At 42.3% G+C, this 24,803-nt stretch overlaps 1 protein-coding gene across 2 annotated transcripts in view; it reads left to right on the forward strand.

Annotated features, from left to right (window-relative positions):
• The first annotated feature begins 15,988 nt into the window (after positions 1-15,988).
• The window catches only part of PDIA5 (protein disulfide isomerase family A member 5), a 100,015-nt gene continuing 91,200 nt past the window's right edge, over positions 15,989-24,803 (forward strand). For both annotated transcript variants that reach the window (XR_010432009.1, XM_064661410.1), the window contains exon 1: positions 15,989-16,234. Coding sequence is in view for 1 of the 2 variants with exons in the window: in XM_064661410.1 (XP_064517480.1) it covers positions 16,004-16,234 (231 nt within the window). In the remaining variant the exon portion in view is untranslated. The remainder of the gene's footprint in view (positions 16,235-24,803) is intronic.

Genomic DNA, 24,803 nt, shown 5'->3' on the forward strand with positions numbered 1-24,803 from the left:
TGCAGCAAAGCAGATGCACACCTCCTGTTGAAGGAAGCTTAGATTCACATTGTTGCCAATAGTCACTCTAATTTTGCTTAACTATTTTTATGGTAACTCCAGTGTATGTTAGAAAATATTGAGAAAAAGACTGTGACACTGGAAGGAAAAACAGAATCCATGAGAGATCTGAGGCAGAGACTGTGACAATACAGTATTTGAAAATCACTCAATTCTTGCATTACTGTTCATATTTGCCATGTGGTTTCAGCAAGAAATAGTATTCTACACACACAGTGTTCAAACTGTTCAATAATGGATCTTACAGCAGCTGCTGTTTTGCAGCCAAGGAATGACTGCACTTCAGTGGCAGGCAAAGGATCCCAGTAGCTCCCAAAGTGCTTGGGCATTTTGCTAGGTGGAGTTAAAAGTATATAAAGAAACATATTTCTAATTTATTACCTTTTACACAGACGTGTGCTTTATGGGGAAGGCTTGATACAACTAATGCTACTTTCTCTTTAAGGCTCACCCAGGAAATCTTTAAGGTCAAATTGTAGTCTGTATACTTTGAAGAACCACATTTTGCTGCCCAAACTGGGAATGGCAGCAGGACAGCTTGTACAAATGGCAGCTTTCCTCCCATCTTCACATACTCTAACTTTTCTAAACTTGTATGTGAGTTGCCACAGTATTCCACGTCCTGCTTATTGTTTGCTGTGCTGATACACTGGCGCATCCAGAGGTAATTTTTCATGTGTCATCAGAAATGTTGTAACACCAGATTGGTTTTGTAAATACAAGTGATTACCTAAGTGATGGAGGATTCCTGTCTCCTATGCATCCAAGAATAAAAAGGGAGGGCAGGGGAGAGAGAGAGAACAAAACACTATGTACCAGATAAAAGAGCAGGAAACCTGAATTAATTTGTGGAAGCAATAACATTTTTGTCAGTTATTGCTGTTTCCTGAAGGATGGAACCTCACTGATGGAAAGATGCTCAGGTCAGATATGCTTTCATTTGTCAGCAGGTAGCCTTTGCAAAATCCAAAATCATGCACCCTTCACACACACTTTTGTTTTTCAGGGCTGCACTCAGAGTATAAGAATTGTCATGTGTTATCAACTTGGCAATCTGCTCAGATCAGTATCCTCTCTAATTGTAGTTTAAGAGGGCAGTGACATAATCTGATGCTTTTTTTTCTGCTTTAAATCTCAATCTCTTGAGAGACTCAGTACTTCTCTGGAGCACATGCTTTAAAATCTCTCTGAAGTCTGACATAAATAATGCCAAATCTGGGCAATCTTGCTGTAACATAACTGACCAAACCCTCTTCAATCTTTTTAAGGTCTTGGACTCTGTGGCTTCCTGTCACAGTGCGTTCCATGCTCAGCAAAAATGCTTATTTTTATCAGATGATTCCTTTTGCAGAATTCTCTGCTATTTCATTTAATTTCTCACCCACTAACTGCAGCAGCACAGAGCCCACTGCCAGGGCCCTGAGTGCACTTTTACACCTGAATACCCGGATCGACTCCAGGGCCTTCCCAGGCCGGCCCGTGTCCCCAGGCCCCCTGCCTGCTGCCCCAGAGCCCAGGGAGCCTCCAGTTCTTATGGCTCCCTGGCACACATCCCCTGTGAATCAGCACAACAAAGTTTGCTTTTTCCTTCCCCTCCCAAATATTTGTTATGAATCCACAGAGAAACCTACTGCGAATAATGCCCTCCGCCGGCTGGCAGCCCCCTCAGCGCTGAGTGCTGCCCTCCTTGCTTGGAACATTCCCAATAGCTACTCTGTCAAGCAGGGACAGTCCCCTCAGGACCTTCCGACTCCAGGGGCTGTCCACTTTGGAGAGCCCTAACATCATTCTGTCCCTTCACAACCGATGGAATCACCTCTGGGTCAGGCGAGTGGTGACAGGGACCCAGCACCCACCCAGAGAGCTTCTGTCATGCTAAGAAGGGACAGACTCAAGTTTCCCCCCAAAACCCCAGGAAACCCTTTCATAGGTTCTCTAAATCAGTTATAGCTGTGAATGTGGAGCCTTACCTCCTCCTGGGTGACAGCCACCAAAGAGCTCCTGACATGGCAGCAGGACCCATTTCTGCTGGCCCCACTGATGGTCACCTCCCTTTACACCCGGCATCATCAGGGCAAATCCTGAGGGAAGGGGGATGCCAGGCACAGGTGGAGTGGAACAGCCATTATCCAGGGCAACCGCCAGGACGGGTCTCCCCTCAGGGCCAGGCAGTGCCGCCCCTCCTGTGGGACAGCTCCTGCCAGGTCTGCTCATCCTCTCTGTTGGTCAGCACAGACAACAGCACCACTACATTCTTCCCTTCAAAACTTAGCCACATTTTGGGCTGAAATGGCTGGAGCATTTCAGGACAACCCCCAGGAAAATGCAGGGGTTGTCCTTTCACACAGAATAGGTGCACGGCTTTTGGTCTCCAAGGGGCAGATTGGTCTCAAACGACAGCACAGCATGTCTTCACTGAAGGTTTTCATGATGCAGAAAGGTAAAATAGGTATATTTTACTCAGGGAACAGACCCACAGAGGATGATTTTTACAAGAAGTGATCCCAGCCCCATCAGTCATGCGCTAAAGCCATAGCTACCAGCTCATCCTTTCTTTTTGGTGGCAGCTCTCTAACTAAATGTGTTTTCTCTGGTCTAATTCACTGCATTGTGCTGTATGCTGAGTTTGTGAGCTCATGGTAACTGCTCAGGTTTTGTTCTGTTTTTAAATAACAGTGAAGCAAATTCGTCTGTGAGCTATGGATTAATAGCTGGCATGGATTTAGGCCAATGTACTTGAATACATTCATGAAATTTCACTTTATCCCTGGTGTCTTTTCCTCAAGAATAATTTAAATTTTCAATTCTTTCTTTTATCTTTGTTATGTTTCACTTGCTTGTAAATACACATAATACATCCTGATTTTGTTTGCATGTTGATTGTCTTTCTCAGGAAAATAGATAAATAATTTATTGGTGAATAAGATATGAACTGGTGTTGGAGTCATGCCAGATCTAACCTTGTGTCTTCTCTATTTTTTTATCGTCTTTGAGAAAAAGAGAAATGAAACAAAGAAACAAGAATGCTTAAAGCGGGTGATAAATTATTACCTGTAAAGAAGAGCATTTTGGAAAACTTCTTTTCTAAGAGCATCTTTGGCTTGTTTGATACAGTGTTGTTTTCAGGCTTATTGGGGTTGTTTTGAAAGGAGAATGGTAAACCAGTGTTCGTATGATATTAAATGTAGCTGTCTACAACTGCCAGTCAGAATCAAGTTCAAAAATTTCAGCAGCAGAAGCACGAATTCATAAACTGAAGGAGGAACTCCTTCACCTAGAAATGAGTAACAGGCTATTACAGTCTCTGCAGCCAGCTATAAAAGGGAAACATTCAGTACACTGCAATTATGCCATGCATCATAACCTCTACGGTTATGTGCAAAGTAAATGTAGATTGATCATTATTATCTTCCAATTTTTCAGAAGAATCAGCCTAAGTACCTCACATAAAAGAAAATAAACTCATTAGAAGATGATGAAATCTGAAGAAAAGTCTAGGTTTCTTTTTTTTTCCTTAACTAGGTCTCTCATCTGTTATTTCCTCTATTATCTCATTTTGGATACTTGGTTGGAGCTGCTTGGAAAATGGGCAGTTAAGGAGACTTTTTTTAGATAGAATAGTCTGAAATGGCAGGGAGAAAGAAAAATATTTTGGTTTCTAAACACAGCTGCTCTGCCTTATGGGAACTGTAGTCCAGGTGTTGCAAAATTACGTTCTTCATTGAAGGTTGGGTTCCTTGTCATGAATAAGTAGATCAACATGCCCTCCTCTTTCACTTTATTTGTACAGGAAATGGTGCATCACAGCAGTCACATGGCCACAACACACCAAGGAGATAATACAACCTAAAAAGAAGAAGAGTATAAGACAATCAAAGTAAATATATGAAAGACTCAATAATAATATGAAATTGTAATAGCTAGGATTATGATCACTGCTTATGATCACTGCTTCAGCTGCAATTTTCTGCAGAGAACAAGCACCATTGACCAGAAATATTTTTAATTAAAGTAGTTCTATCAAAAGCTCAGCTCTTCACCAAAACCAGACTAGAACTGTCCTTTTTTTGTCAGATTTCCCCTTGACAAATTGAGCAGACACTGCTTCTGCCTGCTTCTTTCTCAGCTCCCTGGGAATCAGATTAAATGACAGGGGCTGCTCCCTCTAATTCTCATACATGAATTGTGGTGCTGAGATGCCTTTATGATCATGATCATGCCTTCTAGCAGAGATTGCTTCTCCAAAAGCCTAATGGAAACAACCCTCTTAGAGTGAAAGGGAACAAATTTTTTCTCGGAAGAAGTCTACAGGAGAAAACAGCCCTCTCTAGATTCTGGCACAGTAGGTTAAGTATCGTTTAGCAAGCGTACAGAAAAAGACATGCCTGACTGCTTCCTGACATACTAATCCCAGCTTAAATAGGCACTCTGAAGAGAGTGGGGTTTTGTGGGAGGCTGTTGCTTCTAGAGAATTCAGCGGAACCCAGTGTATTGTGTTGGCTGCCCCGGAAACTGGCATAATACTGAAAATGAAGCAACAATAATGAATCAAATCTGCTGGAAACAGCAATGTGATAGGAGAAGGAAATGTAATCCAGTAATTAGAATGCTTGCCTGTAGTTTTACAGACTTCAGCATCCTGATATGCTGCACACTTCCTGCATCAATCTCTTAAACCTGTAACTTCTAAGGGATCTAACATCTACTGATGCTGCTTTTATTAATAACAGAAACACTTTCAGGTAGTTCTGGGTCCAAAATTAGTAATATTTTTATAAGTTTAGACTGATGTAATGCTTCTAGATTGTACACTCTCTGCATCACTGTTATTTTAAATTTGATGACTGAATCAAATGTGTTCATGTCCAGTTCTAAAAAGTTAAATAGGACTCAGGATTTTGAATGCAGTGATCTCAACCTATTTAATGTCACGGCAACAAGGCCTGTGATCCCAGACAACTAATGAAAACCCTTACTTAAACAAAAGCTAAAAAGAGAAAGATAGAGAAGAAATAGACTGGAAAGAAAAAAGATCCAGAAGAAAGAGCAACAACAGAGCAATCACTGATCTCTCTGGTGCCCAGTGACAGGACCCAAGGGAATGGCCTGAAGTTCTGTCAGGGGAGGTTTAGGATGGATATTAGGAAAAGGTTCCTCACCCAGAGGGTGGTTGGGCACTGGAACAGGCTCCCCAGGGAAGTGGTCACAGCACCAAGTCTGACAGAGTTCAGGAAGTGTTTGGACAATACTCTCAGGCACATGGTGGGATTCCTGGGGTGTCCTGTGCAGGGCCAGAATTTGGACTTTGACAATCCTTGTGGGTCCCTTCCAACTCAGGATATTCTGTGATTCTAGGAAGAGGAACTCAGTGCTCATTTGAGTTTTAGCTAAAGCTGGCAAAAGTAATGAGTCATCTAGTCTTCCTCTAGAGCCTGATCTGCTCTGACTTTGATGTTCCCCTAGTGCACCGGTGTATTTCAGCATGCAGAAGGTAATGTAGGAAGCAGCCATTAAAAAATGTCTCACTTTCCTTTCACCATCATCTTGATTCCTCTTCAGTCTTGTTTTTTTAATGGTCCTTCTGAAGAGCTGAATAGCTGATCCCTCTATTAACAGTAAACAGATGTGAGGTTAATGCAGCACATTCTTTTCTAGTTTTGTTTCCTTTTTCCTTACGACAAATGATTTTAGTAGTACAATTAGGCTTTTTTGTTTGGATTAATCCAGGCCTTTTCCTGCTTTTTATAAACAAATCATTGTTACCTTAGGCAGCTTAGTATACTGGGCATAAGAAATAGTCACAATTGTCTTTTTCATCTATGTTTGTATAACAGCTAACATAATAGAGCCATGCTCCATGATGGTGTCTCTGCAGAGCTATCACAATGTAAATAATTAATAATAACAGTTGTTTAACACTTGAATGGGAGTTCTTTGTTTGTAAACAAAGAACATTTACTTTCTCTGCATTGCTTATTACATAAACCATAAAATTATTCCAAAGGAAGGAAGCTGTCTTACTCATACACTTGGTGGAGTTGCTCAGAACTCTGCAAAAGTGAAAGGTCATCAAAAGTGAAAGGTCAAATGGATTTTTAAAATTATTTAAAATATTTTCTTACTAGCAGTGTGGACAAAGAAATGTGATATTTATGTTAACAAATTCATCTGCCAAAATGCAATTATAAATCAAATAGGCCTTGTGGTAGTATTGTCAATGTGATAAGAGAAAAACAATAAACAGATTTGAAAAGAAGGAAATTTAAAAGGGCATCTTACTACATTATGTAAATCCAATTACAAAAGCAAAACCATGTCAGAAGTCAGCTGTGCTTTTTCCACACAACATGCTTTAAGAAAGGAACATGAGCTGACATTGCAGAGATATTAACTTATTTTGCTGAGTCTCAATATGTAATCTTTCCTGCATGTATTGTAATATTTAAGTATTAACAGCATAAAGCCAACAGATTTTGATTAAAGTTGTGGTTTTGTAATTCCAGAAGATTTGAGAGTCATGATTTTCCATTGTATAAGTCATATCGTCCCTCTTGTGGTACAGATGCTGAGTGTTTTGATTTATGTCACCCAAGTATATCCATGTTCCTCATCACAGAATCACATTATATGCCAATTAGAGAAAAGGTCCTTCCCCTAAACTCTTCCTGTAAGTACACAATATTAAAACCAAGTCCATTCCCACTTAAAAGTTTGCCATTTAGGCACATACAACCAATCAGATATTAATGTGACATTGAAAAGCACAAACCCAAGAGATCTGTGGTAACAAAGAATTCACAGGTCATGCATAGTTGAACATTTCCATTTCTGTTTTTTCTGACCACCTCAAGACTGAATCAAGAGAAAATGGAAAATGGATATTACTATATACAAGGTTGCAACACCACCATGGTGTGAGATGTTATCTAGAGAAAAGGGGATTCCTCTTCCAAAGATATGACAACAGAATAAAAGGGCTTATACCTTAGAGCTCTTGTCTTGAGAAGTTTACTAGAAGAACATAAGTATTTGGCAATTCTTCATTTGGACAAATTCACTGAATCTGGGATTGCTCACGTTCCCCTCAGAGCAGGCTTTAAGGATAAGCTACACAAGAAAATATCTGGTGTCCCTTTACTAAGCTCTCAAACCCCCACCTACATGGAGGAGCTGCAGCCCAGCTGTAGTGACAGTAACTCCCTGTTACTTATGGCACTCATGGACATGTAGCCTTTTTCCACAGTGTGGCGTGGAATAAACCAAGCCTCAGGGAAACCATGTGCAAAGTGAGATAAAAGCCTACATGGGAACTCACAGTGGAGTAGATCTTGTGCCAGTGACAGGCAGAAGCTTTTGAGTCTTTGGCCTTTTAAGGAGTATTTTGACAATGCTGGGAACAGTATGTCCAGCTGACTTAAAACAGGGTCTGGAAATTTGGCAACAGGATGGGCCTGGGAATTTGGCAAAAATGGGGAATCTGGTTCTCTTTTTTTTACTATGGTGGTAAGACTCCATTTCTAAATGATGCTTAGGACCTTGCATTTTCTGTCTCTCCCCAGTAACATCTCAGACATGTATGTGCCCTGTCATTGTTTCCCATGTGAGCTGCCCGGATGTACTGCTTTCATAAACTCAGAGAGCTATGGAGCACTTCAGATCTGCAGCATTTTTCACTGTCAGCCTGTATTTCTCAGGTCACATTTGCTGCATTGGCTTGCACTTTTAGTGCTGCCATTTGCTGCTTGTCATTGACAAGAGCCTTCAGCAGGTGCTTAGTTTTTCTGCTGGATAACTGACAGAGGGAAGAAATCTGTTCCTTTCAACTCCGTCCTTCTGCTGTATGTGTGGAGAAAGGAGCTTCAGGTGACCCTGTCAGCTTCAGCTAAACCTCCTTCTATTGCTTTTTACTAGTTCAGCTGGACAATGCCTTATTAGTGACTCAGTGCTGCCCCCCTCTTATATTTCACAGACTTCAGTTGCTGTTTTATGACCATGTTATTCTTTCTCTTATTATTTGTATGTATATTGCTTTTTTCCTGGGTTGCTGCCAAGACACAACTTGTTTAAAAAATAAACCAAACCCAGATCCTAGCTTATGTCACCCGAACAACCTCAACTCCATGGTTTTGTCTCTAGGGTCTGCAGCTCAAGACATCAAGTCACTTTGTAAAATGAAACTGGGTTTGATGGCTCATGGATTTTGCTCCAAAACCCCGGAAATTAACTAACTTCCCACTGACTGCAATTGTCTTCAGATTCATCCTTTGAGCTATCCTGGAGTCACTTGGTGAGGTCTTATAGTTCCTGTGAAAAGAAAAATGCATTAAGTCTTGTAGCAGATTTCACCAGCAATTCTCCAAGCACTTTGCTTGCAAGGAAAAGTATCATTATCTCAGTTTTATAGGTCCTTAACACATTTTTGCATAGGCTTGACAGAATGTTTTTGAACACATTCTTGTCTTGTCACTGCTCGTTTTCTCCAAAACTGTTTTCTTAGATAAACAGGCATCTGTTAATATTTGACCATGGTTTTTTTTCCACAATCTCTTTCCTCTTTCAGTGTACAGGATAGATGGTGCTATTCATATTTTGATTTAACCTCCGTGATCCATATATGTCCCTTGCCTCCCTACTGTATGCTACTCAGACTTCCCTTTGATGTGAGTTATATTCTTTATAACAGAATTTTTGTATGTTGTTTATCACTAAAGAGCCCGAGTGCTTCATGCTTGTGATAAGTTTGTTCTTCCATTACATAGTAGAACAAAAAAGGATGCTTTTCCACTTCATAGGCAGGAAATCTAAGATTGACTTTGCTATTTTGAATGTAGTCTAACTGTCAAAGATCTCCTATTTCAGAATAGTCAGCTGTACAGAGTGTTAAGTACTCACTGCACTGCTCCCATTCAATTCAGTTTCTCTTATGAGTGCTCAGCATTTCTACAAATCTGTTCAGATACCAAGTTGGATACTCAGAAACAGAGATATGAACATTTAGAGATAATGTGGGAAATTTTCATTTAAGCAATTTGCCCAATGTTATAGAGGTCACATTGCATTAACGATAAGACCATCTTTTTCCTTTCAGTTATCTCCTGCCTTTAATTATACATCTCCCAACTATTGCAACAAACAGCTTAGGCAATCTGTGAGGAAAAAAATAATTGTGTCATTAAAAATTCCATCCCACAAACCACGTTCAAGGGAGGCTACTACAATTTTTCAAGCTTTCCTAATCTAGCATCTCCTGACTTTTGAGTGAGTGATTTTGTTCCCTCTGAACAGAGTTTTGTGTGCATGTGATTTCCTATTTTTTTTTTAAAAAGCAATCCAGACAAAGAAGATTTCCCTTTTGCAGGTTATACTCTATCTTTGACATCAGTAAAATTCCACATCGCCATCTTGGTAGTTAAGACACCAGAATTAACTCATAGAAATAGCAAATTGCCATCTGTAGATAAGAGTGTGTTGAGGCACATGCTGACTGAGACCAGAAATCTGGGAATCTAATGGTTCTGGGGGAGTGTGTGCCTACAGCTTCTGCTGTCCTGCTAGCTCCTGTCTTGTTACCTTAAGCTTCATCCACCAGTTTTGAAAATTCAGTTGAGTTTTCCCCATTCAATCCATCATTCAGTCCTAGACTCTGTCCCCAATGTCCTCATGCAATCATAGACTCCTCATGCATCCAAGAGTTTTGCCCACCATCCCTACCTGTGTCTCTACACAGTCTCTTAGATCTGCCCTTCACACAGGTTCCTCATCGTGTTTCCTTGCTCATCGTGGTCTCCAACAGATTCATTCTAGTCCTCATCTTATCCTAGGGGTACTTTTCAGCCTATGGGCTCCCAAAAGGCCAAAACCAAAGTCAGATCAGGTGTATGTGTATTTCAAGAGAAGAAAGCAAGGAAGATAATACAGGGTTACTGATAGTTGTCAGTCTTGTGACAGGCAACAGTCAACATTCTTTGAAACAGAATTTAAGTCTCCTGACTCCTTTTCTTGGCCTGCAAAACAATCTTGTGCATGTAAGATCTGTGTTAAATGATTCATTCATTGTTGCAGTGGAAGCAAGAGGCAAGACTGTGTGTTACTCTGACAATGAGCTCCTTCCATTCCCATTGACTGCTGCATGAGCTCACCCCTATACTCAAGATAGGACCCAGATGCACACCAGACTGCTCCTTGTATAGGAAACCCAGAGGAGTACAGCACTTGGGAGCCGTGGTGTTCTCCATGGAAGTGCTGGCCTGGCTACCAGAGGAGCTGGGACACAGGGCATGACACAAAGCATATTAATAGGCAAATACAGTCTCAGTCATGGCCGTGTTGAGGTTGTGCTATGTGGACAACCAGCTTAAAAAACAGGAGTAAATCAGCTTCCTGCACAATCCATTTATTTTCCAGATTGTTCTTCCCTTGGTACTCTACTTTTTACCCTTTCTGATTTCTTCCTTTTGTCTTCAGTATTTTTTCTTTCTGCCTCCTTTGTTTCCCTGTTGATTCTCAGCTGTTTTTCTCCTTTCTTTACTGACTTTTCTCCCTGACAGCTGGGGATTGAGCCAAAGCCTGCTGAAGTCAATCCATTACCTTCAAAGAGTTTAGGATCAAGGTCTTATTCCTGCTTGCTTCTTTGCTTCTACTACAATCTCTTTTCCCATACAGCATTCTCTGTGGTGTTTTCCTACTAAAAGATGGGTTACTGCAATATGCAGGGAAGGAAGGAGGTTTATAGAGAGAAAATCCTAAGGACCTAGTAAATTCCTTACAGGATTGCTAAATTGCTACTCTGAGTGAAGAACTGCAGAAAGCCAAGGGATTTGATCATAAGGATGGGGGGTTTTTATGCTAGCTTAATCACAGCACAGATTCTTTCATATGGCTGTGAGTAGTGGTCCTTGCAAAGACAAGATCTTCCAGGAAGAAAATCCCTCTCATTAAACTTTGTCATATTACATGTTGTAGCTAGTGACTGCATAGTCATACACCTGATTTTGACTGCTGATCTTGAGTTCGAACAAGCAGTATTTAATCACACAAACTAATTCCACAAAAACTGAAAATGGAGAAAAAAACCCATATTAACTGGATATTTACTAATATATTATAAAATCATATAAATCCACACAAGTCATCTGTTTAATACATGCCATATATATCATGTATATGTGTGCAATAATATATGTGTAATAAAAGTAGATTTAAAGTTATCTATCTACATATGGAGAGGGAAAAGTACTGAATATGTATATATTGGATGTATTGGTTATATTCTCATAGGATAGATGTATGAAAAATATTTTGGTAGGACTTCATCTGCAGCAAATATATGCTGATGGTTGAATGTTAACACATTTTTAGATAGAATATGGAGACAGATGCTTAGCTACTGTGAATGGATACAGCTCCACTGAATACTGAGGGCAGTACTGCAAACATTGTTTTACACCGAATAGTATTTTGATTGTCTACAATGCATTTTGCCAGCAGAACAGCGACCTATATTGTTCCAAAATAACCAGCCAGGCCCCTATTACTAGAGTAGGCCATCTCAATCCAAGAGGTGTTAGCTAAACTGCACTAATGTACCTATTTTTGATTTACAGGTGATGTCAGCCCCCTGTAGATCACATGACATGCAAATCCTCATGCAGGAAACCTGTGGTTGGACTCTTCATGGAATTCAGATTCAGATCTCAGGCCTCTTCACAAGCTCATTGTTCGGATACTTCCTTGATGATACAGTAATATTTTATATTATATTTATAATATAATATTTATAAATATTTTATAAAGCTTATGCAAATCACTGGAAAACTGTTGATCACAGTACTTGGGGAACATGCAGCAGTGCTGCAGTCAGTGCACAACAGCTAGACTCCAGTGGTTGTTTTAATCTTGTTTAAACTATTCTCTCAGCAGGTAACTGTGAGACATAAATTATCTACTACCTGCCAGCAAGGTGCTTGTACTGTAGAAGGTTTTTATGTTACTCAGGAACACATTATATCCAGCTTTGGAGACTCAGTGAAAGAAACGACAGTGTTCTTAACAGTAGGGCCTCTTAAATGTAAAGGGGCATGCAGACTCAGACTTAAAAAAAGCAATAAAAACTGTAATGGAAAATATCTAGGAGGAAATATCTGGAAAATATCTGTACTCAACTTTTAACTGACTCCTGCAGTACTGACTGTTTTTTTTTCTCTCATATATAAAGAGCATCTGTCTACCTGTGGTCCAAAGGTACTTTTATTCTAGAATGAAGGAAACAACAACCATAAAGTATAAAAGTAAAATTCCCATGAATGTACGCAGCATGTGTGTATTTTTTCTTTGTGCTGTGCAAGGTCTGTACAAAGTCTACCATCCTTCTAGATCTCCAAAATGTAAAGAGGTATGATGTAGGAAATGGAGGCCCTGAGTTATGTGCTGCATACAGCGCTGTTGCAGAGCATTACCATTAAAGCATTCACACTGAACTCCATCCCAGCTTGCCTCCATGCCATTCCCATTGACTACAGTGAGCAAACCAGGAGAAAAGCATAAATATGTCATAGCTTGAATGACAGACAACTGTCCCTTGGGACTCGTGATGTATTTAAAAATAGCGTTAAAAAGAGTCCATGCGAAAGTATGAAAACTGGAACGTGTGACCTAAACCCCAATACTTTATGTAACAGATGCACCTTCGTAGCCATTATTATGATGGCTAATGGTATTCCATGGAACTTGTTAGTTGATGTGTATGGATATGCTGCATCTGCAGCCCTGCTGTCAGGTGCTGAGGAGGCTGCAGGAGTGGAAAGCTGCCTTCAGGCTCTCCCTTCTGACAGACATCAGCTGGAGAAAAGCAATGTACAGCTGTGCTTCTTCTCTGAGACCACTCCTATGTAAAATCCTACAGGGGCTGGTCCTGTCTCTTTTCCTTTTCATCATGTGCTGAAGAGCTGTAGGAAAGGTCGTGAGGAGCCGAGGGCTACGATACCATCAATCTGTTGATGGCAACCAGCTCGTATGTCTCTTTTTCAGCTGATGCAATCAGTGACATGACACAGATGTCACAAAACTTAGGGGAGATAAGCCTGCAGATCAAAATCAGTTGGCTGAAGCTGAACTAAAGAAGAAGATGTTGCTTGTAGGAAGGAAGGAGAACTTCATGTAGTTAAGGCAGTGAACAAATCCTGCTTTCATCCTGAGCAAATGCTGTATAGTTTGGGGTCCAAGTGTAGCCCGTGTTGCCCCTGGATTCAGTATGGCTTGCAAATCTTGCTTGTATCTTTTTCAGTCTGCTCTGCTGTTATTTTTTTGTGGTAGAAGTGACTCATTTTACCTTTTGTGAGAGGCCGCTAGAGACTTGTTCAGGTTAAAAAGAGACCAAAGAGTCAATCTTGTCAAATAAAGCAGAAACATATAGGAAATGTGGAAGGTGTAATTCCTTACAGACATACTTACTGTCAGTCCAGTTTTGTATTTCATTCTTGGTAAAAGAGGTGTCTGAATATAGATAGACAAGTAAGGATTAGCAGATGCAGTGCAGAAATGAACATGATCTGAAACTGTCTGGTTTTATAGCCTTGAGCAAATCATATAATCTCTCTGCTACTGTTTTCTGATCTATAATCCAAGGGCAGTAGTGCTTTCTTGCTTCTCAGTGGTGAATTAACAAATGCTTCCACAGTGTTTTACCGTGCCATATAAAAATATTACAATTACAAGGAAGCAAGCAGCATAAGATATTAATGTCAAACAGATACAGGGTAAACTTGGGACACTGGATAGCAGTGCACTGAGATACAACTGTAATGAGTTCATTAGTAATGCACGACTGGACTGATTAAGTAGTTGCCACTGTGTAAAGCCTTGTCTAGAGCTGATAGTTGATATATTATTTTGACCTGTGACAGATGCTCAATGATCTTGTCTCTTAAGTTTTGGCAATGCCTGTCATGTCAATACAAATTATCGAGCTGAACTGCAAGAAAGAAGCTGTAGTTGCCACATGGATACCTTTTCTATATTCTCCTATATATAAAAACTGCAGCTTCCCAAACTGGATTTTTTATATAACCTTTCAGAAGCTCAGTTTGAAATAGCTTGTCTTCTTTTTTTCTTTCTTCCTGAGAATGTTTCTTCTTGCCATCATGATAAAAATGTACTGCTGTGACAAAACAACCATGTCCCACAATTTATCCTTTCCTATCACAATGGCAGCACATCCTGTATGGTTATGACACAGCACAGATATATCACCACGTTGAGGTTACTTTTACATTGCCTGATACTGATAACTGTCATGTGAAGTGTTAGAAGATATAACATTTTTCTACACAAAAGAGTCACAGGAGGACGCAAACAGTCTTTGAGGATCTGGATATCCCACTGAGATTAGAGGTCTGGATGAGTCAGGGTACTTGCATGCAGAAGCCTTTCAGCTCTAGGCTGGGGATGTGAAGGTGAACAGGATCTAGAAGAGGTTACCTATTCCTGCAGGTTTTGTTAGCTTATTTGAACTGGGATTCAACTGGGGATCCAGAGCCTTTTACTAGTAGGCTGATTATTACAAACTGGGAAGTTGGCACCAGCAGTGGTGGTAACTAATGCAGCACACCCCTCCATTCATCCAGGCAGCTAGCTAGCCAGCCAGCCAGCCATTCACCCATTTTCCTTGCTGAAGTCTCCCTTCAGCCTTGTGTCCTTCCTAATTCCAAACTCCTTCTCATGGCTCCTGGGCTGTGCCTCGTGTGCTTTCACTGTCATTTTAGTGTGAGCTAAGGATTGCTAACCCCGTTTTAAGGCAGACTAACTGAGGCCTTCTGCAAATGGGAAGTGAGGCATAGCACTGTGAAATGATTTGCTAAAGGTTATCCAGCTGTGACTGAGAAAGTGTGCTCCGGTTCTGCCGCAAAAGATGCCACAAAAGTGTAAATGTTAATAGTAATAACTTTCTCTGTATGTGTTTCTGCTTTGCAAAATTATATCTCCACCAGGGGACTTGTTAATGTCAACGTCATTCAGTTTTCATGATCACCACTTGAAGTGATCAGTCAGCTGTGTGGATCTACAAATTGCTCCCTTGCAGCCAGCCTCTTAGTCTAATGCTCGGGTGACAGTCAGCTGTAAGGATCAGACTCGAAAAGATGCCTTTGATTTTCCTTTGATGTTTCTGAGCCAATGAAGAATTTCACACAGCCACTGGGTGGTAGGTGAAGATCCCTTCTGTTTGTGGGAAGCCAATTATAACGCGGCTGACCCGCTTTGACCTTAACATGACTGGCAGGACATCTGGGATGTCCTTGCGAGGCAGAGCTGGCTCACTGAATGTACCTAACTAAGGGCACAGACCGATTTGTTTGTCTGGATGCAGCAAACATTCCAATACTGGATGCAGCAAACATTCCAATACTGTGATTATAATGGAGGCTGCACAAATTGATCCTGGTTGGACAGGGCGTATTTATTTGCTTGCACTTCGGTATCATTGCCGACATGTGAGGATGAACAGAGTTCACCTTTAGGATTTAATGATAATGAGTGGGAACAACTTACAAGAAGAACAGGTGCTAGTTTCTGAGCCTCTCTACCGGTTCACTCTTTCTCCTCTTTCATTATTTGTTGTGGTGAATAAGGGTATTCACCTCTTACTTCAGATGTGAGACCAGCTAAAGCTTTTAAAAACCTTGACAAACAAACATCGAGGAGGCTTTTTGCCATAACGCTTTCTGGAGTAAGGCACACGCTGGGAGAGAAGGAGAGAGGCACAAAGAACTAACCCCGGAGGGGAGGCCAGTGGGACGTGAGAGAAGAGCTGCAACTTTTTAACCTCTGTTAAAACGAATTGGGCGGAGATTGCTTTGCGATTGCCGGCAGTAGTTTGGCGGGTTGATGGTGGTGTTTGCCGCCACGCGCGGGCTCGCTGTGCGAGCCGCACACTGCTCGGGAGGGAGGGATGGGCACCCCGCGGGCCGGACGGCCGGACTACAGCCCCCGTCATGCCGCGGCGCGGGCGGGCGGTGGCGGCGGAGCGCGCGTGCGCCGCCAGACGTGGCAGCAGCCGCAGCGGCGGCGGGTCCGGAGCGGTGCGGGCGGCGGCGGGATGGCACAGCCGGGGCAGGGCGCGGGGACTGCGCGGCGCCGCGGGCGCCTCCCGCCGCTGCTGCTGCTGCTGCTCGGCCTGGCGGTGAGTGGCGCCGGGGGGCGGCGGGGGCGGCGCGGGGTGTCCCCCCGTTCCCCGGGCCGGGGCGGGGGCGCGGCGCGGCCGCCGGAGTTGGGCGAAAAGTTGGGAGCGGGACGGCCCCCCCCCGGGCCGGGCGCGGAGGCTGCGCCCGCCGCCCGCACCCGCCGCCGCCGCGGGCGAGCTCGGCTGGGCTCGCACAGCCCGGCATGGCCGGGCTCCGGCAGCGCTCCGCCCGGGTGTCTCCGCAGCCCTCAGCCCGCGTGCTGCGCTCCGGCTTCCCCGTCTCCCTTTCCCTCCGTCTCCCAAAAAGCCGCCCGGAGGAAGCGCACCCCGGCGTGCGGCGGTGTCTCCCCGAGCGGCTGCGGGCGGGGGCCCCCCGGCTGCCCCGGCCCCGGGGGCTCCGGCCGGCGGGCGCTTCGCTCCCAAGTTTCGCGTGGAAGGCTTGTGCGGCGGCAGAGGGTTTCCAGAGGGTTTCCCGAGGGTTTCCCCGGCGGCGGCTGTGCCGCAGCGGAACCGCCTCGCTCGGCTTTGTGCACCTGTGCGCCCCCCGCCCCCGGCACCCCCCGCCCCTGCGCCCCTCGCATGTGGCGCTCTCCATCTCGGCGCATTCCGGAGGACCGGGGTATGTTCCATTGACATTACACTAAGTAGAGCACTGCTTACCTCAGGGAGGCTCCTCGACTTCCAGAAATATTTTAAAGTCTGATTTTTTTTTTTTTTAATTCACAGAATTTAGCATAAATAGCTCAAAAGATTGGCGAAGCCGTGCTTTAAAGCACTGCTTTATTCACATTATTGTCATGGACTACAGTTCATCCTTCTACCTGGACAAATGGAGTTAATAATTAATGAAAAATTACGATATTTTTTTTTTACGTGCAAGTGATTTGAAATGTATTTGGAAATGCATGACCGAGGAGTGCTCATCTAATTCATACAAATCAAGTGTGGAATTGCTAATTGCCCTATGCTTATTCTGTACTAATATTAGAATTGCCATTGTGGGACAGAAAGTATCAGCCCTGTCTGATGTAGCCTTTTGCCTGTGTCAGGGGCATAGCTGTCGGCTCCTTCAGGAGGAGGGAAAAGAAATGCTGTGCATCCTGAACAATTTTTGTTTTGTTTTAAGCTTCATCTAGAAGCACAGACCTCTGCTATATGCACATTATTGATTTTAAGTGAAACCGAAGTCAGGCTGAACTCTCCCTAAAATGTTGGAGAGGTCTTAGTGTAGCTTTTTTCCCCCATGGCTCATCATTAATATACACAGTACTTTTCTCAATGATACTTGTGGCAGTGCATTCCTCAGATTAAGTATATACTGTGGACCAAGCAGAGTTACAAGTAGACTGAGTTTTCCCTTCATTCAAAATAACTAAAGACATGGAGTTATTTCTGGTATTTCCTACTATAGCCACTGTGACTGTCAGACCTTATCTTACTGTAGCATTCATTTTATGTTAATGTAAATATTTTTCTGGAATTTCTTTTTGTAGATTAAAAGATTTTTTTCTTCCCCAGCTTTCTTCATACAAATCTGTTGTTCCTAACTATTCCAGTTGCCCTCTTTGGACCTGTCATGTTGCAGAGCTGGTATCTTTGAGATGAGCAGAGCGGGCCTGCCGTTGTCAGTGAAATTATACAAAGCCATTTTAATTTATCCACGTTATTCTCTCTTACCTTTCTTAATTTGCCACAGCATTTTATTTGCTCTGTGATGCTGCATGCTGAGCAGATGTCTTCATTGAGCTGTTGATTCAGCTAATTCTTTCCCCTTTGCTGTGTACAAGTAGTTTAAATTATTTCTTCCAATTTGCATTATCTTGCACTTGAAGGTGTGATTTTTCATCTTGAAATATGTAACTTGCTGTACTCCAGGACTGAAAAACTAGCCTACAGCTGTGACATTGCAAAACCTGCTTTTAAATTTTTCTTGAGTCAATGTTTAAAAAGTCATAGAGGCTGTTAAATGAGGACATTTTCAGTGTGTAAAGTTAAAGTGAAGGTAATGCCAGCTGCTTGGTAGGTCAGTGAGAACATTCTTTCCTTCCAGCTGGTCCTTTTTCATGCACCCAAATGTGTTTTGGTTTTTGTTTGTTTGGGTTTTTTTCTGGAAGTGCTGAATACTTGCAGTGTACCTGAGACAGCAGCTAGAGTTGTGCAAGCATAGCACTCCTGAAAAATAGGGCTCATTTTTTGAAGCAAAATTGGAGATAGCTTCGAAGAATTGAAATCCTTATCTCTGTAAGACTTCCTGCATATGGAAAAGGAAACCTACAAGGCTGGATGAAGAAAACATTTCAGTATCTTCTAATGGAAGATGTTTATTTGTTATCTGTAGCATCACTGTGGATATGTGACACACACATGAGGAAGAGGCTGCAGTGATCTCTGCCTGCTGTAACGTCTTATTTCTTGAATGAGTTGGAGAGTCACAAGGAAGTTGAAGGTTAACTTTACAGATACTTCCTTGTTTGGTATATCAAGTGGTTGACTGTATTTCATGCTCAAAGGACTGAATTTACTGTTCAAGGCATTGTGAAGGAGTTTTATGCTGCGGCGGATTTGCATTTCCTCTGATATATCAGAGGAGCTTTCCCTAGCAGCTTTCCCTAGCAGAAAGCAGCCACTGCTTCCATCAGGATCATGCATCTAGGGTACGTTTGCTTTGCAAACACTGGTGAATATTATCTCATGCCAGCGTGGCAAAGATCAGTTTGTCTTCCGAGTGTTGGCTTAATGACAGAGAAACTGAGTCAAGAGTCTGACCGACAGCCTTTGGGAAGCAGGCTTCTTGACCTGCTGCCAGTCAAACCCAGTGCCTCCAAAGAAGGGCTTGGAGGGAACATTTGAGGCTTCCAGCTCCTCAAGTACTTCCTCTCTCCTTGCCAGTAAGGTACAGGAATGCAGTGGTGAGCACTGACACTTGACTTGTGAACCCAGGCCTGCAGGGAGGGCTGAGGCACGATTCACTCTGTGTTGCAGGTGGCTCTGCAGCGTGGCAGCAGTGGCTTTGCCTCCAGTGGGTTTGCAGGCAGGGCGTGAGCACTGCTTCTCCACTGCAGTGCTCAGGTGTCGTTTCCCATGGTGGCTTTTGGGCTTGAATTCAGGAGTGTCTCTTCCCATCCAGTTACTGTTTGAACCACAGGAGCCTCTTTGGAAAGTGTTTTGTGGCAGTCAGAGGGAGGGTATTGCAGAGACAGATCCCTTACTTTTGCTGTCTTCTTGCCCCCTTCCTACTTTGTCTGTTCCTTCTTCAAAATACTAATTTGTAAAACGGTGACATGGGATATGCTCTGTCTCCTCAGATGCCCTTCCCAAATTAAACATTGGCTTTGTTACTCAACTCCATACCTTATGGAGTGATGTTTTCAATCCATTGACTTTGGTGCCAAAGTGCCTGTTTACTTCAGAGGCCCTGGGATATTGCCACAAGGGTGGTATGGTCATCAGAAATGGTCTTTCTGCCCAGCAGTGAGTTCATGGTGTCACAAGCAATTGGTGATGGAAGAGGTGCTTGTTCTATTGTTGACCATTTCTATTGCTTTTTGGTGATGCAGTTCCTCTGTTTCAGTAAAACAGAGGTAGTGCCGCCTTTCTTCAAAGTTATGGTTGGAGGTCTGAATGGAGAAGCTTGGTGATTCTGGTTCCAAATTACATTACACAAACTAGCATTGCCTTAAATTTCTTCATGCAGACAGGGTCACTTTGGAAGTAAGTTATTGTTTATCTTGATTCTACCACTTTTTCAAGCTTGTGAATGACCAAAAGTTGTGATGACAGAGAAAGTGTTTAGTTTTGGCATTGTGCTAGCTGGTAGCATTGATGGAGGGTGCTGTGACTTGTACACTGCAGAACACAGATAACAAAGGTAATCTCATTTGTGACTGCCTTGATGATGTCCTGTCTGTTGTCTGTGGGTTTAGAGTCATGCAGCCTGTTTGCTGGGTGACTGCAAATAGACTCTTTCTCTCCCCCTCCTAACTTTTGCAGGATATGGCACTCCATGACTGTGTGGTTGTGAGCTGCTCTAGGATCAGCTGTGTGCCAGTTTGTTCTGATGCTGCCTCCCTTTTGCCTCTTGCAGATCACTTCCTTTCTGTGTGAATCTTGCTCCAACTATTAAAATTAAGCTTCGTCTCCTAGCACCTGGCAGAAAAATGTGAGGATTAATTAGGTAACATTCGTGCAATGCTTTGAAGATAACAAGTGCCATATAAAATGCTAGGGATTTTCAGGTGTCATTTTTTGCCCTCTCTTCCTTATAAGTCCCATTAATAGTGTTTTTGTCTTCTTTTTATAGTTCCTCCTACGTGCTTCTTGAGTAGGTGGTACTTCTTTAAACTTCTTGAAAACCTAATTTTTAGTGGGGGATTATGTAGCATATGCTTTGCTCATGCCCTTAACTTCTGCAGTCAAATGTGCTCATTCAGAAGTGATATCTGAAACATTATTTCATCAACAGCTTGTTTAATATATATATATATATATTGCGCCAGTGCCTGGCTTGAAGAGAGAGCTTCACATTCATAATAAGGAGAAAGTTCTTTGTCAGCATTAGTAATTGACCCTATTACAGTCAGTTGTTACTTAGTAAATAGTTGCACGGGTTTTCCTTCACAGAGCATTTGAAACCCAGTGATAAACCATACAATTAATTTGCTACACAGAGCTCTTAAGAACATCCTTTAGTATAGACTATTATGCCCGTAGCTTAAAAGCCAGTGTTTAAGAACAATATGAACGGTAGAGTCTAGTCAAATCTTGACGTCTCCATGGTATTTTTCACTATCTTCTATATTTGGAAAGTGAACATAGCAGGCACCACGTTAAGTGGAATGCCTTATTTGTAGCAGTCTTCAGCCTAAGTTGAAGAGTACCAAGACACTGTTTCAGGATTTTAATTTGCCTTTCTTTGAAAACAAAAGAAAATATGGCACTTGGCTCTTGGAGATATGACCCCCCACAACAAAATGTCAGTAGTGCTTCAGGTTTTTTGTTCCTGGAATGTCTTGAGGTGAGAATTAACTGATCTGGGTTATGTACAGAATAGGACTGTTTCTTCCACAGAGCTTGTGGGAAATGAAAAAACTCAAGAAGTATCTGGTGGGCATGTCTGCAAATGTAAATCTGTTGGGCAAAACCATGGTTTTCAAATGCTGTCAGTCTTCCAGTGCAGGAGTTGTTGATCTTCCGGTGGGTGTGTCTACTGGAGTGCTCCTCACCTGGCCATCCCATGCTGCTGTAGGCATGGAAGTTACTGCTCCCCACTGAGACCGTGTATGGCTTTTTTTGGATCTGTGACACACAGCGCTCCGCAACCTTTGTGCTGGGGGTCCTCAGCGGGTTGCAGTTTGGGAACTCATGCACAGGTGGCTGGGAGATGATGGTTTTGTGGTTTCAGTGGGATTGCAGAGGTTACTGCAGGGGCCACCTCGGTTGTGACCCCTGAAGTCTGAGACCCAAATGCTACCCTTTCTCTTCCCCCCTCATTCAAATAATAATTTCTTACGAGGCTTCCTTGAGGTACCTTTGGGTAACAGAGATAACCCTCATCTGATTTGATTAAAACGTTTCTACAGCTATTTCAGATATTAATCATGAATGAAAAAAGGGGACTGTCCTACTTATCACTATCCATCTCGGAAAGCATTTGTTACAAATGGCTCAGTGATCAAAGCAGTACAACCCTGAATGTAAATAGCAGCAGAGGGAGGGCTCCTGAGTGAAAAGCAAGCAATTATGGCACAAGGTCAAGAGTGGTTTGTATGATGAACAAGGAAGATAAAACATCTGCAGTCAAACTGTGATTGTTGTAAACAAGGGGGCTTTGGATTTGAACATCTTGTATTTTTAAGTGAGAACGAATTGGGGTGAAGGAAGCAACGGGTCAGTTTCTCGTTGCGCGTGCCTGGAGATGACTTAGACCTGGTATTTTCAGTATGTGAATGCTGTCTGCACCACGGGACCTGGCTGTGCCACCGGCTGATCTGCAGGTTTACAAACTTCCATCACCACAAACAGACATGTTCTTTCAAATCTGCCTTCTGAAGTTAAGTCTGCATTCCACCACAGGGCTCATTTTGGGAACTGAGTAGGAAAGAGGAGGTGAGATTCTGTCTTCTTGTTGGGATTTCTTTCCTGTTCCTTCCCCCCTCATTTTAATGAGGCAGATGAGACCCTTGTTTAGAATGTGAACTAATCCCCTCCTAAAGAAGTTAAGAATGAAATTAAATTCAGTCATCTCCATTACTGTTTGGAATTTTGAGCCAGGTTTCCTCTTCAACTATAGTCCTATAAAATACCTTGTCAGACACAATCTGTTTCATGTGCACAGGGTTGCTCATTGATCGTATTTACGGTGGGTTGAATGCTGTTGTCCCAAAATGAGAATGACACCAGTGGGCGGCAAAGCTAAGACAGAAATCAAAGTCAATGTCTTGTTTAAAAGTGGGCTTTCAAAATTGTGGTCGAGTGTAAGACTGCGTCCCTGCCAAGCAGCAGGTGTTCTGGAAACAGCGTTGTGTGCAAGTCAGCCCCAGCTATTCTTGATGAATAGCGTGCAAATTGTCTGCCTAATTATACATGTGTTAGTGTGCACATAAAAATTGTATGTTGACATATGGACTCGGGCACCTAAGCACTGTGTCAGCAGCATAAGCATTTGTATTTTTCATGCATAATTTGTGTCCAGGGAAATGTGTATTTCATGTGCTTGAGCTGGAAGTAGGAGAAATAGGAAATAGTTTTTTCTGTCCGGTGTATAATGCTATGCTTCTGATAGTTCTTCCTTATTTAATTTTGATTTTTATTTTCTTTTTTTTAAAAAATGTGTGTTTTCATTGCCCTTGATGTAAAATAAATAAATAAGCAATTCTCCAGACATGCTGCTTATCCTTAGCAAAAGACCATGCTGTCATGAAGCCTTTGTGGGGAGCAACTCATAAATTGAACTGGGTTCTGTGGGAACAGCAGTTAAGCATTTATCACATTTAATTTGAATAATAAATGTAAAATATGAAAATACATTCTTGTGGCTGTTTGAAAGATATTCCCTTTTTTCGTTCTAAAATGAGATTCAGAGAAGAGTAAAATTTGAAAAATAAACTCTGCTTTCTCAGATCCTCAATGATTTTGAGAAAACACAGCCTGAGGGTTGACCACATTTTTCAATAGTGTCAGTCCTGGAAGTATAATTAGCAAATAGTTATTTGCCTGTAACTCTTTGCCTCTGGGTTTCTGAAAGCTCAGATGTTTCTTGGGTACCAGTTCTAAAGGATTAGGGTTGTGGGGTGTTTACTGCTCTTTAGCACTTGCATATGTTCAGCAACTCTGCAAGGAATTGTTAGAGAATAGTGAAAAAAAAAGAAAATTAAACCTTTTTGACTGATCAGACTTCTCCCACGTAGCTTGCAAGATCATATATTTAAATACATACTTTGAAGAGCAGAGGCAGAGCTAGAACATGGGGGGTTTTGTACCTTCTACTTGAATAGCAGTGTCTCAGCAGTTTTGAATTGACTGTCTTGAGAGTTTGGATTCACTTATGTTTTACTTGAGAATCTTTCATGCATCTTAGACACTACAGTCACATGACTGATGTGTGACCAACACCATAAAAAATTCTGTGAAAATAAATTCAGATTGCAATCTTGAGCTGGGGGAAATCTGCATACTGGAATTGCTATGAGATTTGCATTTCATAGTCTGCCACGTGTAGTTTGCCTTTTTTCTGAATGTCTTTACCAAAGTTTTCTGTGTCCAAGGACACCAGGTGACAGTCATGTTTGTTCCAGCTTACCAAGCCAGCCATGGATGAGGACCTGTTTTGCTAGGCACTGTGCACACACAGCATGAAATAAAATAGACCTTCCTTTAGTTCTGTTGCAATTTCTCAATGGCATAACTGGCAAGGGTGGCACAGATGTTGTACATGATTGTGTTAATATGCCTTATACTTCAGCAGGTACTGAGGTGGGCAGCTTCTTGAAAAAAAATATTTCGAGTGTTTCTTAACTTTTCAGCAGTGGTTGTGAATAGATTTTAAAGCTTTAGGATGCTCAAGTGACAAGAGAGTTTAGCTTGTTTCTTATTTATAGACTTCCATATGTGTGAATGTAGCACTTCCTGACGCATATGAAAAGAGGCTTCCTGCCCAGGAGGGACTGTCACCTTTCTTGACCTTTTCTTTTTTTAATATGTGCTCATCTCCTCTTGTGCCCTGGATTTAAACAAGAAGCAGTGTGCTCGATTGGGCAGTGCCTGGCTGGTGAGCTCTCCTGCAAAATGTCTGGAGTAAATCTACCTGACTCATATCTTAAAATTAAATTCATATAGCACAGTACATGCCAATTAGCTTCACCTTTACTGCTGCTTTACCTGTGGGCTGTGCAGGAACATGAGCCTGGTTTCCTGTGAAGAAGAGTATAACTGCTTCTATAGGATTCTTTTTTCCCATGCTCTCAGTTTCATGTTGTAGACCCAACTAGTAGCTGTAGCCCTTGTGAGGCTGTAGCTGCTGGTACAGTTATGACAGCTTTGACTGTGGAGCAGGGCAAAGCAGCCCTGTGGC

The sequence above is a fragment of the Pseudopipra pipra genome, chromosome 7, assembly GCF_036250125.1.
Source record: "Pseudopipra pipra isolate bDixPip1 chromosome 7, bDixPip1.hap1, whole genome shotgun sequence".
NCBI lineage: Eukaryota > Metazoa > Chordata > Aves > Passeriformes > Pipridae > Pseudopipra > Pseudopipra pipra.